This window comes from Adiantum capillus-veneris, chromosome 6 (assembly GCF_014529385.1).
Source record: "Adiantum capillus-veneris isolate H3 chromosome 6, ASM1452938v2, whole genome shotgun sequence".
In the NCBI taxonomy this organism is placed as follows: Eukaryota; Viridiplantae; Streptophyta; class Polypodiopsida; order Polypodiales; family Pteridaceae; genus Adiantum; species Adiantum capillus-veneris.
The window spans coordinates 8,203,156-8,217,740 of NC_140936.1; the positions used below are offsets into that span (position 1 = coordinate 8,203,156).

Here is a 14,585-nt window from a genome sequence, read left to right on the forward strand (position 1 = left end):
ACACACACAAAACAATCCCTTTACAAGAAAGGGAGCACCCCCCATGATTATGTTTTAAGTCCAGCGCTTTAAAAAAAATAAGATGGTATCCTTACACGTTTCGATGGAACCTCTACTTTCAATATAGGAGACAAGATGATGTGTCAAGGTTTCAATCTAGAAGTCTAATAAGTGGATCGGCTAGAAGATGAAGATGTTATATTGAGCTTACAAGTAGAATCTTTGCTCTTATCTTTTGCATAGGTATCAAAAAGGGGACTCATCTACTTGAATCACACGGCTTCCATTTATGCCAACGTGCCATCATGCAGCGATGGTATTTCTACGGGCCTACAATGAACTCTTCCCCACTCCACCTTGCTGTGAGTGAAGGGCACTTGGACGTAGTCCAGGAATTTGTTAGCTTCTTCCGGAGCTTCACTAGCGAACGGGCAGCCGAGGATACTGCTAATTCAGCGTCCCCACAGTCCCCACAGTTCCTCGACTTCATTGAAAGAGCATCTCTATTCGACAGTAAAGAGTGGTTCCAAAGCCTTATCGAGTGGGTAATGCGGTGGGGACATGCTGACGTCCTTGGAATCATCATGCGTACCCTCCCAAGCATTTTGAGATTGCTTACTAAAGACTTTCCCAGCAGCGCCACCTTTAATCTTCCTCTCGTCCTGGCTGTCCATAATCATAGCCATCTGGAGCTTCTGAATCGACTACTTAGGCAGGGCCAGGAAAACAGTTATGATTTGCAGCAGACCGTTTTCGAAATCACAGCAGGCACGAAGGATAAGCTCAGATCAGTTCTTCATGTAGCAGCAGCTCAGTGTGATGCCGGCTCCCTAGATGTAATGAGATTCTTTTTGGATACTAAAGGGATGGATGCTGATCTGAATGTGAATACAAGGTCTTTTCTACAGATGTTTACTCCCTTGCATGTTGCTGCCAACTGTGGTAACTTGGAAGTGGTCCGGCTCTTGTTACAGAGATCATCGCTGGAGGACGTGCTCGCAAGGGATGTCATGGGTCGCACAGCGCTCCACTATGCTGCACGAGACGGTCACGAAGCTGTCGTTCAAATTTTGCTACATCATTGCAGAATATCAAATGAGATCAATATTGCAAGCATTGCGGACCATGATGGCCTTCTGGCTTTGCACATGGCAGCTCGGTCCGGGTGTGTAGGAGTGGTAGAGAAGCTCATCAACAACTCTCGCATAGCAGGTACTTTATACAACTCCATTAACCAACAATCCAAGCATTCTTTCCAGCTCAAGAGCTGGGTTGAGAGAGTGTACATGCAAATGCCCTACTCTGGCTTCAATAATTTGAATGTATATCATGGTGAGGTCTACAGATTCCAACTTCCTAAGCTGATCGATTCCCTCTTTTTCAAAACAAGAGGGTTCACACCCTTGCATTTTGCTGCAAGGTATGGCCATGAAAGAGTTGTGATACAGCTCTTAAAAGAGGAGGGCATTGATCTGCAAGCTAAAGATGAACAAGGGTTATCAGCTTATGATTGGATGAAGCTGGCCGTGGAGTCAGAAAAGGTGTTTTCGGCCAGTTGCCGTGAGTTCATTGCTCAGAAGATGCTGGCGGCGCAAGGTGGCCTTATCTCTGATGTGGGAAAGGTCACTAGTGAAAAGGCGGTCGTGCAGGTGTTCACTTCCGAGATAAATGATGAGAAGCTAGCATTGGAAGATCTATGGCGTGCATGGTGGAAGGGGGAACAGCCCGCACTGACAGCAAACATCGTGAGACGGTTGGAGGAGGATTGTGTAGGGAGAGTTACTGCGCATTCGCTACCGTGCGCTGCAGCACGGGGTCACGTAGAGTTGGTGAAGAGCTTGGTAAATGTGCTGAAGACCTAAGAAAGATTTTGGCCAAAATCCAAAATCCAAAATCCACCAGGAGGAGTTGGTCGAGGCAATTTTAGAGAGGGGGGAGGTGAAGAAGGGACTATATGAAGATAGGCAAGTGTATTTGGATTGTGCAAATGCAATCCTGGTGGGAGCGGCGCTCATCGCAGGGCTAGCGTTTCAGGGGTGGTTGCAGCCGCCGCTGGGGCTGAGCTATGAGTATGGAGGAGAGGAGTATGCGGATGTGCACAAGGCGGCGATGCGCTGGTTGTGGCGTGCCAATAACGCATCATTCTTCTTTGCGGTGGGAGCCCTCATCGCAGGCGCCAAGGCGGCAGTGCCAGTGGCCAATGTGATGGACTTATTCGGATCGGTGGAGAAGGCCAAGCGAGCCGTCGCCGTTGCCAGCGCGCTGCTGGGCTTGGCAGTGGCGTGTGTCATTATGGCTTTCTGCACGGCCCAGCTGGCAGTCTTGCCCGCTTTTGCCTCCGACCTGGAGCTCATGCGCCCTTCCGTCATCTGGGGCGGAATTCTATGCAGCCTCACACTACTTTGGTTCTCGCTTAGCATCTGGCCCCTCCTTTATTACGCTTGTTGCCCTGCTCCTATCAAAAGCTGTTTTAAGAAACTCTTATGCTGTTCACATGAGCTAGTTTACGCGAGGGTGGTTCGCATGGAAGGTATCTAAAAACGTGAGAGAGTGGGAGAGATTTCTTTTTTAAGCAAAATGAATGGGAAAAGTAAGTGAGAGAATAGAGAGAGAAGTGGAAAAAAGTTTGTATTTTCCTCCATTCAATGAAAAACACTTTTTTCTCTTTGTCTTCACTTGTGGTTGCCATCTTGCTCCACCCCTTGGGCATGGAGCCCTTTGGGAACTTGTTGGTAACATGTTGCCAACTATTTAGTGGAAACACTCCATGTGAAACCAAAAAATTGGCAACATATTGCCAACATTTTGAAAATCAAACCCTCATGTGAACTGGCTCTTAAGAAACTCTTTTGTTGGACTACCCATTACCAATACCAATTTCTACGGGAGAGTTTTGTTGGTTGGTGAATGTAGTTTTATGGATGTCCCCTCGTGGGCTTGCATAAGAAGTGCTTATCTTTGGCATAACTGGAATGAAAGAAATAAAGCTTTACATGGTCTAGCTCATTCAGAGTTAGCTGCTCCCTTACATTTTAGTTTTCATAGCATTATGAAGGAGTTGCTCTCAATGGTCAACTCTCTTTCTAGTTTTAAAGCCAAAGATATTCAAAAGCTAATCACGTGGTAGAAATGGAGATCTGTGTTGTGCTCCTCCCTATATGTATCTTCAAAATTGTATCCCATTCAGAGTTATTGTTTTAGTTAGCCTTTCTGATATCCTCTCCTTTATGTTGGACTCTCTCAGCAAGGATTACCCCCTATCTTGCCTTAGGGGCAGTTGTACTTCCTCTTTTTCATTAATTTAAACTACTCTCTTTCTATAAAAAAAACCAACAACATATTAAACCTATTAAGCTTTGGAAAGGTAATGAAGGAAGCCTCAATGTCTTCCTTTGGCACTCCAATCTCACGGAAAAGATTCCTCATAGTGGTTGCAGTACCAAGAAAGGATCTCGTCGCTTGCCAAGAAGCAAGGACTACCACCCTCGAAGTTCAAATCCAAGAACTCATCGGAGAGAATGAGAAACTCAAGCAATGCTTACTTAAGCTAGAAGAGGCGAAAGAAGCCCAGAGCCAAGCTCAACTTGCAAAAGCTCAAGAAGTTAATGCCTCCTTCACTAAGACCGTCAAAGTAGTTCAGAAGGAAATCCATGAAGCGACACATAGAATGTCATAAAATCTAATATCTAACCAACCCAAATGATTTTCTCATATTAAACTGATCATTTAATGTGGGAGAATAAACGGGAACAAGGGTTAGAATATAGACATGTGCTTATAGATTTGTCTCAACACGGGGCCAAGGTTAAAGGGATCCAAATGAGAGATGGTATGTTAAAGAGCAGTGCTACCTAATGGAGCTCTTGCACTTTGTACTCCACACAATGTGTGTGGGAGAGTATACCCCCCTCTCATGCTTGGTCAACATCTCTCTCTCTCTCTCTCTCTCTCTCTCTCTCTCTCTCTCTCTCTCTCTCTCTCCCCTATTATTTAATTATTTCATTTGGACATGTGTCCTCTTTTTCCTCTTTGAGAGAAAGAACTTAATTATTTAGTTTTATGCATCTAAATTCTCATTGGACCCCTTTAAAATCTATCCAATAGGATTCAAGCACATCATGAGGGCCACATGTGGAGGATCATTTGAACATGTGTCTTTTATGCTTCTAGTCATGTGGTTTGAATTGAATACTTCAAGCACTTAGTCAATCAAGCATGGAAATTACCGTTGATGGCTCTTGAGAGTTTATCTTTGAATTAAATGCTTCAAGAACCTTAGTCATTTTAAGCATAAAAATCACATCAAGCTTTGGGCAAAGTTCCCACAAACATTTTAAGCACTTTAGTTAACAAGCCGACAAGCACGTCATGCTTGGGTAGGGTTCCCACCTCAAGGTTAGCCCTAACTTGCCTAAGCTTGTTGAGAAGTGGAGAGCCTACACAAATACTCTTAGCTATAGAATGTAAATCCAACCAACAGCCATGCTTCAATACTTAAGCTTGCCATCTTCTTCATCTTCATTACTACTACATTGTTATGATATGCTAAACAAGAAGAGTGATGATAAGTAAAGAACTATTTCTTTCTCCTATGGATGATTCTTCTTCCTCTTCCCTACCCTCATTCTTCGCTAGCTCTCTCCACCTTCAAAGGTGTTTGAGGCCTTGGGACAAAGGCTTGGGATAAAAAACCAATTTAAACTACTCTCTTTCTATTAAAAAAAACCAACAACATATTAAACCTATTAAGCTTTGGAAAGGTAATGAAGGAAGCCTCAATGTCTTCCTTTGGCACTCCAATATCACGAAAAAGATTCCTCATAGTGGCTGCAGTACCAAGAAAGGATCTCGTCGCTTGCCAAGAAGCAAGGGCTGCCACCCTCAAAGCTCAGATCCAAGAACTCATTGGTGAGAATGAGAAACTCAAGCAATGCTTACTTAAGCTAGAAGAGGCGAAAGAAGTACAGAGCCAAGCTCAACTTCCAATTGCTCAAGAAGTTAACGCCTCCTTCACTAAGACCGTTAGAGTAGTTTAGAAGGAAATCCATGAAGCGTCACATAGAATGTCATACAATTTAATATCTAACCAACCCAAATCATTTTCTCATATTAAACTGATCATTTAATATGGGAGAATAAACGGGAACAAGGGTTAGAATATAGACATGTGCTTATGGATCTGTCTCAACACGGGCCCAAGGTTAAAGGGGTCCAAATGAGAGATGGTATATTGTTAAAGAGCAATGCTACCTAATGGAGCTCAATGAACTTAGGGTTAGCTTCATTAAAGACCTCCAAAACCTAGTGTTAAAAAGTCCTCCTAAGGCAAGCTAGGGCTGACCTTGAGGTGGGAACCCTACCCAAGCATGAGGTGCTTGTCGGCTTGCTAACTAAAGTGTTTAAAATGTTTGTGGGAACCTTGCCCAAAGCTTGAGGTGATTTTTATGCTTAAAATGACTAAGGCATTGTCTCGTGAGATGTTTGAAGCTTTTCGCAAAGCTTTGGGCTTACTCCCCTTTGTGGACTGATCATGTCCTCAGGGCACGATACTTCCCTATACTCTATGTGCCAACTCTCATTCATGGCATCACTCCCAAGGGGGATATGTTACCATATACATGTGGTAGTGATGTGTATGAACACACTAAGGACCGCCGGGGCATTTTTTCCCTCACTAGGAGGCTTTTTCCCACGTGCATTGTATATACGTCCATCACTCTAGGGCTATCTTATCTTTCCATTGCACACTGAGTAATACATTCTCTGTTGTGTGCCTTGAGCTTCCTTTGTCTTCTCCAAGTTGTGTGTGTCACTTCCTGCAACCCTAATTCCAACATTATCCACACCCTAGTTTCAAGTTTTAGCCAAAATTGACTTTGCCTTTGTTAATTTTCTCTGAAGTTGGCATTTTTTTCAAGATTTGGGCTTGACTAACTAAAGCTCCAGAGGTCCTTAGTGAGTATCCTACTCTCAAGTACCTCTCAGCCGTGATAAAGTTAGAAAATGTGTTACTCTAGCCAATAATAGAGGAAGTAATGGAAATTCAAGTGAATGCTTTGGGTTTTTCTCTAGTCTAGGTTGCCTCATCCCTAGCGACAACACCAAAATGTCGGCGAACTGCCAAGCCTCACCATATCGATGCTAGCAAAGCGAGAACCAGTGACATAAAATGTCAATCCGTGGGACATAGCTAACCCGATCGACTAGTGCATGGAGGCTATAAGAGATAGCTAATCTCTCGAAAAACCCAAGTCCAATGTGCTCTTGCATAAATTGGTCTCAGATGAGTGTCAAACATCAAAATCTACTTTCGTTACCACAAGCTTCACCCAATGATTTTGTATAAATACACCAAATGTAATGAAACTTACTACCTAGAATGTGCAGAGTATCATCAACATCCCCATGTACTCAAACTTCATTTCTAACACGCGAACAAAATCATGCATAAGATAAATAACCTATTTTGAGTAGATCGGTTTCAGCTTCCAAAGCATTCTATAGCTTCCTTAAGACATACTCTATCTATCCCTATGGTCAAAAATTAGTTTAGATGCATGTATTGTGTGCAGGGAGTGAAAATAGCTTGTAGATGGGCACGCCTAAAAACACAACTTCATCGCAAGAAACTTACGTACAAAAAGAGAGCTTTCACCTGCGTGCGCATTGGTATGCTTGGATTCACAATGCAACACTACACGAGGGAGACACGAGCAATCGAAAGAAACACAGAAGTCATAGTGCTCAGCTACAGCGTACGCTCACTTTCCTTATCCAAAACTTAGGTTCAAAGTTACAAAAATTGGCTTTTACAACTTAGCCAAGGAATAAAGAATGGATTCCTAGCTATTTGGGCTCAATGATAAGGTTGAGAAATTGCACATAATTAAAAAATTGGAAGCCCTCGGCCCTTTACACTCTTTGACAGTGAATGATAATACAATGGCTTTGGACTTTTACAAGATTTCTCATTAATACATGAAGTTGTGATACAATCAATGCAAGTAAACAAAAAGAATGATGTCCTTTTGTTAGCTGAGCAGCTAACAAAAGGCACCAAGGCCTAACCTAAGGCTAGGAAAGAAGCTAGAAGCAATATGGGCATCTTTCAAAGAAGACAAACACTCTGAGAAAAAAAAGGATGCAAGTTTGAGTGAGGATGATGGTGGAAATTTAGCTCTTTAAAATCAAAGATGACTGGCAAGACCAGGCTCATATAAAGAGCTCCATCATCCAAGAGAAAAGTTGAAGACTTAGCAGCTCAAAACAAAGCAAGACTGAAACAACAAGAAGTGAATGCTACTAAAGCCACTACAAAGCTAAGGAAACAAGAGCAAGCGACGGTGGAAAGACGAAGAATGGAGGAGATCCACAAAGATGAGAAAGAGGTCTTGGGAAGCATTGTTGAAGAAAGAGTTGCTAAAATTGAGAAAAAAGCTACAGTAGAGCCAAGGAGAGATCTTGGAAAGCTTTTGTAGAGTTTAGAAAATACAATCAAAGAGAGAAGAGTAATAAAGGAGGAAGGAGGGAAGAGGAATATCAATACCACTAAATACACAATCCACCATGCCACCCAACCCTCTCCACCTCCAGTAGAAGAAGTCCCGACCACTTTACCCACTAAAACAAAAGAAGAGCGGGGAGAAGAGGGAGAGGCAAAAACCACCAAGAGGGAGAAAAAGAAGACAATAGATCTAGTCTTCAAGGGGTGAGGGGGTCACTACAATCAAATAATCCCTATCACGTGGGTTTAATGTTAGGGATTATGTTATTCTATATTTTCTCACATTGTTACATACATAAGGGTGTTGAAAAAAAGATTGAATAGGAAACGGGGTTTTATAAATAGTCCTTCAATGCACATGATCCATTGGTTTTACATATAATACCCCCCACCCCCTCCCTCTAAGCCGATACTTATGAAGATCCCCTTCAAAGGCCTGCCAAACTAGAGAGAAAAGATAGCTTATGATAAATAAAGAACGCTTAGAGGAGTCTTGGATGAGCAGTGGAAGCCACACCACCCAAAAACAAAGAGCCCTTCGATGGTGCAACCAGTGAACCTGCAATAGAAGGTAGATAGACTTTAGCAAGAAGAATAAATTGAGAGATTTTGCAAGGCAATCAAGGATCAATCAAAGCAAGAATCAAAAGAGCTCCAAAAGCACTAGAGGTGTTAGAAGCTCACCTTTTCCTAAATTTGAGCTTATTGAGAAGATTGAAGAGACTACAACACAAAAAAATGATTGAGGATACCTTAATGCCAAACACTATGCAGAGCCCCAAAAAATTTATTTGAGCTTATTGAGAAGATTGAAGAGACTACAACACAAAAAATGATTGAGGATACCTTAATGCCAAACACTATGCAGAGCCCCAAAAAATTTTCCAAAGCTGGCAAAGCCAACAAAAGATACTAAAAGTGAAGCTAAGGACACTATTAAAGAAGCCACTACACAATCAAACAAAATAGGAAACATGACATAGAAGATTACTCTCACTAGATGCTCCTACTGGTGGAAAATTTTTGGGGATCTTTATACAATCTTAAAGAGACAATCAAGCAACTAAACACTCGGATGCAAGACCTAGAAGGACAATTAAAGCAATTTGAAGACTATGAGGCAACATACTCTAGGACTCTAGAGATAAAGATGACCAAAACTCGTAGCCTACAAGAAGAGGTGATGTTCCATAAATACCACAGCAACATTTGAACCACCAAGAGGAGGGAACAAGGTTTGTGGAAAAGTGGCTTGAAGCCATTACAAACACTTCTACTAAGTAGAATGAAGAGCTAATGGTAGTAAAAACACATTTACAAAGAATAATCTAGCAATCCTTACGGAAAAAGATACAACTAAACATGTCAAACACACAACTGAAAATGTATGAAGAAAGACTGCAAGTCTAAGATCAATCAAATAGGACAGTGATGACCCAACAATGATAGATCACTCTAAAAGATATGAAGCATATTCATCTATAGAGCAAAAGATTAAGGAATTAGAAATCGAGCTAAGGTTAGAACAAAAGCAACAGAGGGACCTTGCACTCTAGCACATGATCAAGGAGGAGGAACTGCAATCTAAGATAGAGGATTTGAAGGCACATTCACAAAATTCTAAAGAAGCTAATGAACAAGCATCTAGCCAATGACTAAGATGTGTTCAAAGAGGCCTTGAAGGATACAAGGATTGCAATTTTTGGAGCTTGACACTCCAGACATAGATGATGCACAAGAAGAACCAAAAATTCTCCTAGCACATGTGAAAACCAACACTTCTACAATACTTACAACCCTCAATAAGTATTGAAGCCAAAAAGTAACTCCAAGAAGCTGTCCTTAAAGAGGAAGATGAAGTCTGGAAGGGGGCAATGGAATGGTAATAGACTTCCACTCAGTAATTGTGGTCCAAATCACTCCCAAGTACGTTAAATAATGCCAAGCATCAACACTCTCTGCCCTACCCTCTCATGAATTTTTAGTATTTGATGCTCAAATAAAAGATGATTATAGAGATCCAAGAATTGAAGGCTAAAGAAAAAGATCTAACCAAGGAAATAAAGCAAAAATGGAGGATCAATTGGATCCAAGAAAATCTGCGGTTCTACATATTTCTTGTGAATGCATCAGAAGAGATCAATGAAGATCCTCTTTATTTCTTAGTACCCAGAGTAAAAGTTGGTCATCACACCATAGATTGAAGAAGAAGAGCATGCCAACATGGCTCATCTACCCTAGAATGCAAAAATCATGAAGACGAAGTTCCACAGGAGATTACATTATGAAAACCCTAGCCTCAACCATCAAATCTTTCAAAGACATCCCTGACATCATGTGTGCCATGTTGATCAAGATAGCTTGAATGTTACTGACATGCTTGGAAACCTTCCATAGAAAACTGCAACCAAACGCCCCCTAGTTGTCACTCTTAAAAACTCTATAGCACGTGCATTCAAGGACTATTTACAGGACTCCTGAGTTGTGATTTTTTCACCAATAAAAGAGACATTTTGACAAGGACTAACCACAAAAGTCTAATATCTAACCAACCCAAATGATTTTCTCATATTAAACTAATCATTTAATATGGGAGAATAAACAAGAACAAGGGTTAGAATATAGACATGTGCTTATGGATCTGCCTCAATACGGGCCCAAGGTTAAAGGGGTCCACATGAGAGATGGTATGCTAAAGAGCAATGCTACATAATGGAGCTTAAAGACCTTAGGGTTAGCTTCATTAAAGACCTTCAAAAGTTGGTGTTAAAAAGTCATTTGACCTTAGGCAAGGTAGGGCTGACCTTGAGGTGGGAATCCCACCCAAGCATGAGGTACTTGCCGGCTTGCTAACTAAAGTGCTTAAAATGTTTGTGGGAACCTTGCCCAAAGCTTGAGGTGATTTTTATGCTTAAAATGACTAAAGTTCTTGAAGTGTTTAATTCAAAGATAAACTCTCAAGAGACGTCAAAGGTTTCCATGTTTGATTGACTAAGTGCTTGAAGTATTCAACTCAAACCAAATGACTTAAGAAGCATAAAAGCCACATGCTCAAATAATCCTCCACATGTGGACCTCATGATGTGCTTGAATCCTATTGGATAGGTTCTAAAGGGGTCCAATGATAATTTAGATGCATAGAAAAAAATAATTAAGTTCTTTCTCTCAAAGAGGAAAAACAGAACACATGTCTAAATGAAATAATTAAATAATAGGAGAGAGAGAGAGAGAGAGAGAGAGAGAGGTGTGGACCAAGCATGAGAGGGGGGTATACTCTCCCACACACACACACACACACACACACATTCTCTCATTGTGTGGAGTGCAAAGTGCAAGAGATCCATCTCCTTCTCCAAGCTTGTTGAGAAGTGGAGAGCCTACACCAACACTCTTGGCTATGGAATGCAAATCCAACCAAGAGCCATGCTTCAATGCTTAAGCTTTCCATCTTCTTCATCTTCATTATTACTACACTATTATGCTATGCTAAGTAAGAAGAGTGATGATAAGTGAGGAACTATTTCTTCTCCTATGGATGATTCTTCTTCCTCTTCCCTACCCTCATTCCCCGCTAGCTCTCTCCACCTTCGAAGGTGTTTGAGGCCTTGGGACTGAGGCTTGGGATAGTTAATGCTTTTTGTAAAGTTTATGTTATGCTTGTGATGCATGAAGCTTTCCATATTCATTGCATCACCTAGGTCACAAGGAACACAAAGATTGTATTGTATCAAGTCTCTCTTGATGGGAGAATCTATAATACAAACGCCTTTTGGAGGGGGGACCGGCTCCAAGTAAATCCGGTCCTCAACTATTGTCATGTTCTCTAATACTCTCTCTTTTGCAAAATTATTGTTCATGCCAATTTAATTAAGGACTATGTTTATGCTGCTACCATCAATTAAGTTCACCCTCTATGTTCTCAAAGTAATCTAACAAAATGCTTACTCTAATTCTCTTAGTTCCACTATTCTCAAAGTTCATAAGCCATTTCCATTACATAGAAATCCAAGCATTTGGCTTCTCTTTTCTTGCTTAAGAAGAGACGTCCTTAAGTAGCCTATTAATGGTTGATTTTGTTAATTATATTAGGATAAGTATAGCTGGGATCTATTATCAGTTTTGTTGAGTCCACTATGTGGGATATGGTGCACACCTCGGGAGCTTTGGTCTTAATAATGGGTTCTTTTTAGACTTTCCTACGGCTTTACCATTATTGAACCCTAAGAAATCCAAAAGGAGCTATCCCTCGGTAATTCTGCTATGTTAGACCCACCCCACTTCTCTCTATAATTAACCAATTTAAGCCGTGGGTGTAGATACTTAAGTGCTTATTTTCAAAGGCTACGAGGAGTAGCAACTAAGGTTTTGAATTTCCAAAGAATACACTAAGTAAAGACATAAGTATAATAAGCATGGTTGACAATAACCAAGAGAGTAGAATGAACATTGATAACTTTGATTTTTCACATGAAGGTGCTAATGATGATGCCCCCATGTTTATCAATTATCTTGTTACTAGGTTGAATCAAGTTATGGGAAACCCTACTTTGCAAGCCGAGGTTACTCAACAACTTCGTGCTTATTGGGTTTCCCTTCCTCTCCAAGAGGAGAGAGAGAGCTTAGGAGGCCTCTTGACGAGACCCCCAAAAGAAGGCTCTCTCCCATACAAGAGGAGGAATCCAAAGAGCAAGAAAGCCATAAATCCCTAAGTTCCTCTGAAGATGTGGCTCCACGAAGACAACGGTCTAGACGATCGCCAACTCCTTCCATGAGGAAACGGTCAACACACAGTCCTTTTCCTCGTCACTCTGAAAGGGAAGAGAGGAAACAAAGGAATAAAAGGTCAAAAAAGAGGTCACCCTCTTCTCCTTCTTCTTCACCTTCCTCCTCTCCTGATGAAAGCTATGGCTATTCTCCTAGAGAATACAAGAGGGGAGGACATCGCAAATTGCATCCTGCATGGCGAAGATCACAAAAGCTCAAGAAGTTCAAAGAGGGAGGAAAGACTATCTCTTTTCTCACCTATGATGGCACCTTTGGTGCCACCGACAAAGTATTGGCCTTCATCCAACGGCCTTTGGAGACAAGGGCTTCAGAGACAAGTCCTCCAAGCTACACCATGTATCTATGCACTTCCAAAAATTGGCTCATAAATGGTGGACTACCCTTCGTGGAAACCGTAAAGCCCCAAAGACATGGAAAACTCTACGAGTTTCCATCATGAAGCAATTCCTTGCAAGCGATGCAAAGGACACAATACTTACAAAATGGCGCAGTTTGAAGCTTCTCTCACATGAGTCTATTCACAAATATGTGGAAAAATTCTTAGATTTACATCTCAAGGCTACTGTCTTCCAAAAGATAGACTTCGTCGAGAAAACCAACAATTTTGTGCGGGATTACCTGAAGAAATGGCCGAGTATGTCAACTCCCAACGGCCTATTTCTATCACCGAAGTAATCCACCACACCATGGTTGCTTCCCGCATAAATTTCCAACAAGGGGCTAGACGGAATGTCAAACGGCCCATGGAAAACAAAGACAAAAATGATGCAAAAGAATAAACCAATGCCCAAAATTCTTACAACAACAACAACAATAGGTCCAAGGAGAAGGGAGTTTACAAAGGTAAAAACAAACTCTCTCATGAAGAGCTTGAAGCTTTTTGCAACAAGGACCATAAGTGTTTTAAGTGTGGGGAGCAAGGACATGGCTATCGTTCTTGCCCCAAGATAAATGCTCTCAATGAGACTCCTAGGGCTTCCACCATCAAAGCTCCAAAAGAGGATGCTCATTGCAAAGGATCATCTCTCTCCTATGCTTTGGGAAAGGTAAGGGAGCATGGTGCCTTCATCTTGTTTGACCATGGCTCTACTCACAACTTCATATCAATGGAGTTGGCCATCAAGTTGGACATTCAAGCTTTCAAGATGGGAGATACTGTAACGGCTGACACAACTTTCAAGGGACAGCAAGCCTCCGTTACTCCCTTGACTGGGAAGTTGAGGCTTCATGTCCAAAGCTATGTCAACAAAGAAGACTTTTTCATCTCTCCTCTCCAACATGAGGATGCTATCCTAGGGGTGCCATGGTTTGATCGCATGGTTGCCAACATGAAGTTCCCAGAAAGGAGAATCTACCTCACCTACAAAGGAAAGAACATGTATATAGATGCTAATGAGTCTGGTCGTCCTATACCACTTGTAAATTCACCATCTTTTGATAAGTTAATGAAAAGCTCGATTTTTGCGTACATGATTTTTATCAAAGAATCCACTAATGACGCTAATGATTTATCAAATGAAAATGGGAGGAATAGAGGTAGGAATAGAGGTAGGAACAAGAGGAGATCATGAGGCAAGTACAAGAATTGGTAGACAAAGGGTTGGTGAGGCCTAGCTCCTCTCCCTTTTGTTATGTAGCCCTTTTAGTGCAAAAGAAAGATGGTACATACCATATGTGTGTGGATTATCGAGCACTAAACCATATCAGTATCAAAAATAGATTTTCGTGCCTCAGGTAGAAGATCTGTTTGATAAGCTACAAGGCTCTACCTACTTCAGTAGGATAGACCTTAAAAGTTGCTATCATCAAATAAGGATAGTGGATGAAGATATCCTAAAGATTGCGTTTTGTACAACGTTTAGTCTTTATGAATATCTAGTCATGCCTTTTGGGTCGACCAATGCACCTGTCACATTCAATCGTTTGATGGAGAAAATATTTAGATCCTATCGCAAGTTCATTGGAGTGTTCTTTGATGATATCATCATCTACTCCAAGTCCTTGGAGGAACGCAAGCAACATCTCTAGTGATTTTTCAAGCATTGAGGAAGAACAATCTTTTTCTCAGCCAAAAGAAAAGCAAATTTTTCCTTCAAGAGATTCAATACTTAGGTCATATTATTTCTCAAGATGGTATCCGTATGGATCCATCAAAGTTAGAGGTAATAAAAGCATGGCCTACTCCAAGGAATCTACATGAACTAAGAAGCTTTATTGGTATGTGTGCATACTATAGACGCTTCATAGCAAAATTTTCTCAAATAGCAGGACCATTACATGACTTAACAAAGAAGAG

The 14,585-nt window shown here is 41.3% G+C and overlaps 2 protein-coding genes across 2 annotated transcripts; both read left to right on the forward strand.

Moving 5' to 3' along the window:
- Positions 1–333: 333 nt before the first annotated feature.
- LOC147455105 (uncharacterized) lies at positions 334–1,918 on the forward strand. Its single transcript, XM_086515203.1, has one exon. It carries the CDS (start codon positions 336–338, stop codon positions 1,860–1,862), a length of 1,527 nt encoding a protein of 508 aa, XP_086371329.1. The 5' UTR covers positions 334–335; the 3' UTR covers positions 1,863–1,918.
- On the forward strand, positions 1,864–2,538 carry LOC147455106 (uncharacterized; the record flags this gene model as incomplete). The annotated part of the gene is made up of 1 exon (XM_086513664.1): positions 1,864–2,538. A coding segment is annotated over one exon (675 nt), but the record flags the coding sequence as incomplete, so codon positions are not given.
- Between the last annotated feature and the right edge of the window lie 12,047 nt (positions 2,539–14,585).

Coding starts and splice junctions, on each gene's coding strand:
- LOC147455105 (XM_086515203.1), top strand. CDS start 336: ATGAACTCTTCCCCACTCCACCTTGCTGTGAGTGAAGGGCACTTGGAC.